The following is a 1,511-nucleotide window of genomic DNA, read 5'->3' as shown; positions in this document are numbered from 1 at the left end:
TCTGGCTTAGGTCTGGCTGCTGTGCTCAGCTCCTTCCCACTGCAGACCTGGGCTAGGACTGGGTCTGGTGGTTCCCGGAACTTGGCAGAAATTCCTACTGGGCGGGAGGGGTGGGGGATGTACGGTGGAGAGGTGGGGGGCGGCCCGAGGGGGTGGGAGAGGATCCGGCCCACGCTGCGCCTGGGCTGGGACTGGTCCCTCCAGCGCAGGTTAGCAGGAAGTTCTCCACACACTCACCGGACCTGTGCTAGGACTGGTCAGTTGTAAATTTCTTCACATTCAATTAAAGTGACAGCTCATTTGGATACAAACAAGGAAATTGGAGGAATTCTTCATGCCAATGCATTTGATAGGATGCTTATTATATGAACAATCTCTGCATCTATTTCCTAACATCAACACTAACCAACTCATTAATAAAGTTATAAGAATAGCTATCTATATGAGAAATCCAGACTTTTCTCAATCTTTTCCATGTTTTCTCTTTTTTTCTTTTTCTATTATTAGTTTTATTGGGAAAGAAGTAGCAATCAGACAGTCTCAAAACAGGTCGGTAGGATAGTTACAATAATTAATATATTGCATATTGTTGTCTTTATAGTAGTTATTCATAGTACAAGATGCAGACATGATGTCTAGTCTAATTTTTTTTACATTTCAAATATAGTTTATTTATTTCTTTCAAGCAGAAATAATTTTCCTTTGAAGAAATGCTTAATATTTGCATATTAAATTTGTGTGTCTTTTTTTTTGTGGGCTAGTATATGGTCTACTTTATTCATTTTTTTCCCATAATTTTATTGAGAAACAAATAGCAATGAGACAGTTTCAAACCAAATTGGTAGGACATTTTCAATAATTAACACATTGTGACCTAAAGCCTAGCCAAAGCGCGGGAACGGTAAAAGTACGGGGTCGCGGAGACTCTTTGCGTTCCTGGAGCTACACAAAGCGTGGTGACGTCCGATACTACCCTTGTGAAACCCAAACTCTTTTAAGAGGCACTCCGTGTTGCAAACAGACTAAAGAAGTAGAAGACAGCGAAAGATGAAGGTATTTCAGAGCCTTTGCATGCAGCTCAGGAGTTCCAAGGGGGGTTCCGTGGAAGCAGCCCACCGCGCTGCTTTCTCCACTTCCTCTTATTCCTGTGGCCCAAGGAAGAAAAACCCTTACGAAGAAGTGGACCAAGCCAGATACTCCCGGGTAGTAAGGTCGGTCTTGGCATGCCGAGATCCGGTCCAGACCCCAGAATCGCTGCTGGAGGAAGATGATTTACTCTTTGGACCTGTGAGTAAAGGCAAGCCCCCTCAGCAGGATGAGGCCAGAGTTCCCCGGAACTGGTTTCCTATCTTCAATCCAGAGCAGAGTCTAAAACCATGCACGGAGCCCGCAGCTCCTTTGAAAATCCCTCTGCAAAGAAACTCGATGCCAAGTGTGACTAGGATCCTGCAGCGGACCATGACTGCAGAACAGCTTTTCTACTTGGGGAGGTGGAAACAGCGAATGATTCT

At 44.6% G+C, this 1,511-nt stretch overlaps 2 protein-coding genes across 2 annotated transcripts in view; both read left to right on the top strand.

Moving 5' to 3' along the window:
• Positions 1 to 369, top strand: part of LOC101585659 (toll-like receptor 1) — a 20,713-nt gene extending 20,344 nt beyond the window's left edge. The window contains exon 3 of the mRNA XM_023702766.1: positions 290 to 369. Coding sequence (XP_023558534.1) covers positions 290 to 369 — 80 coding nt within the window. The remainder of the gene's footprint in view (positions 1 to 289) is intronic.
• Positions 370 to 882: 513 nt separating this feature from the next.
• Positions 883 to 1,509, top strand: LOC111813008 (mitochondrial genome maintenance exonuclease 1-like; the record flags this gene model as incomplete). The annotated part of the gene is made up of 1 exon (XM_023702765.1): positions 883 to 1,509. A coding segment is annotated over exon 1 (462 nt), but the record flags the coding sequence as incomplete, so codon positions are not given.
• Between the last annotated feature and the right edge of the window lie 2 nt (positions 1,510 to 1,511).

This window comes from Octodon degus, unplaced genomic scaffold, assembly GCF_000260255.1.
Source record: "Octodon degus isolate 3935 unplaced genomic scaffold, OctDeg1.0 scaffold00158, whole genome shotgun sequence".
In the NCBI taxonomy this organism is placed as follows: Eukaryota; Metazoa; Chordata; class Mammalia; order Rodentia; family Octodontidae; genus Octodon; species Octodon degus.
This window is presented reverse-complemented; position numbering and strand designations above follow the sequence as displayed.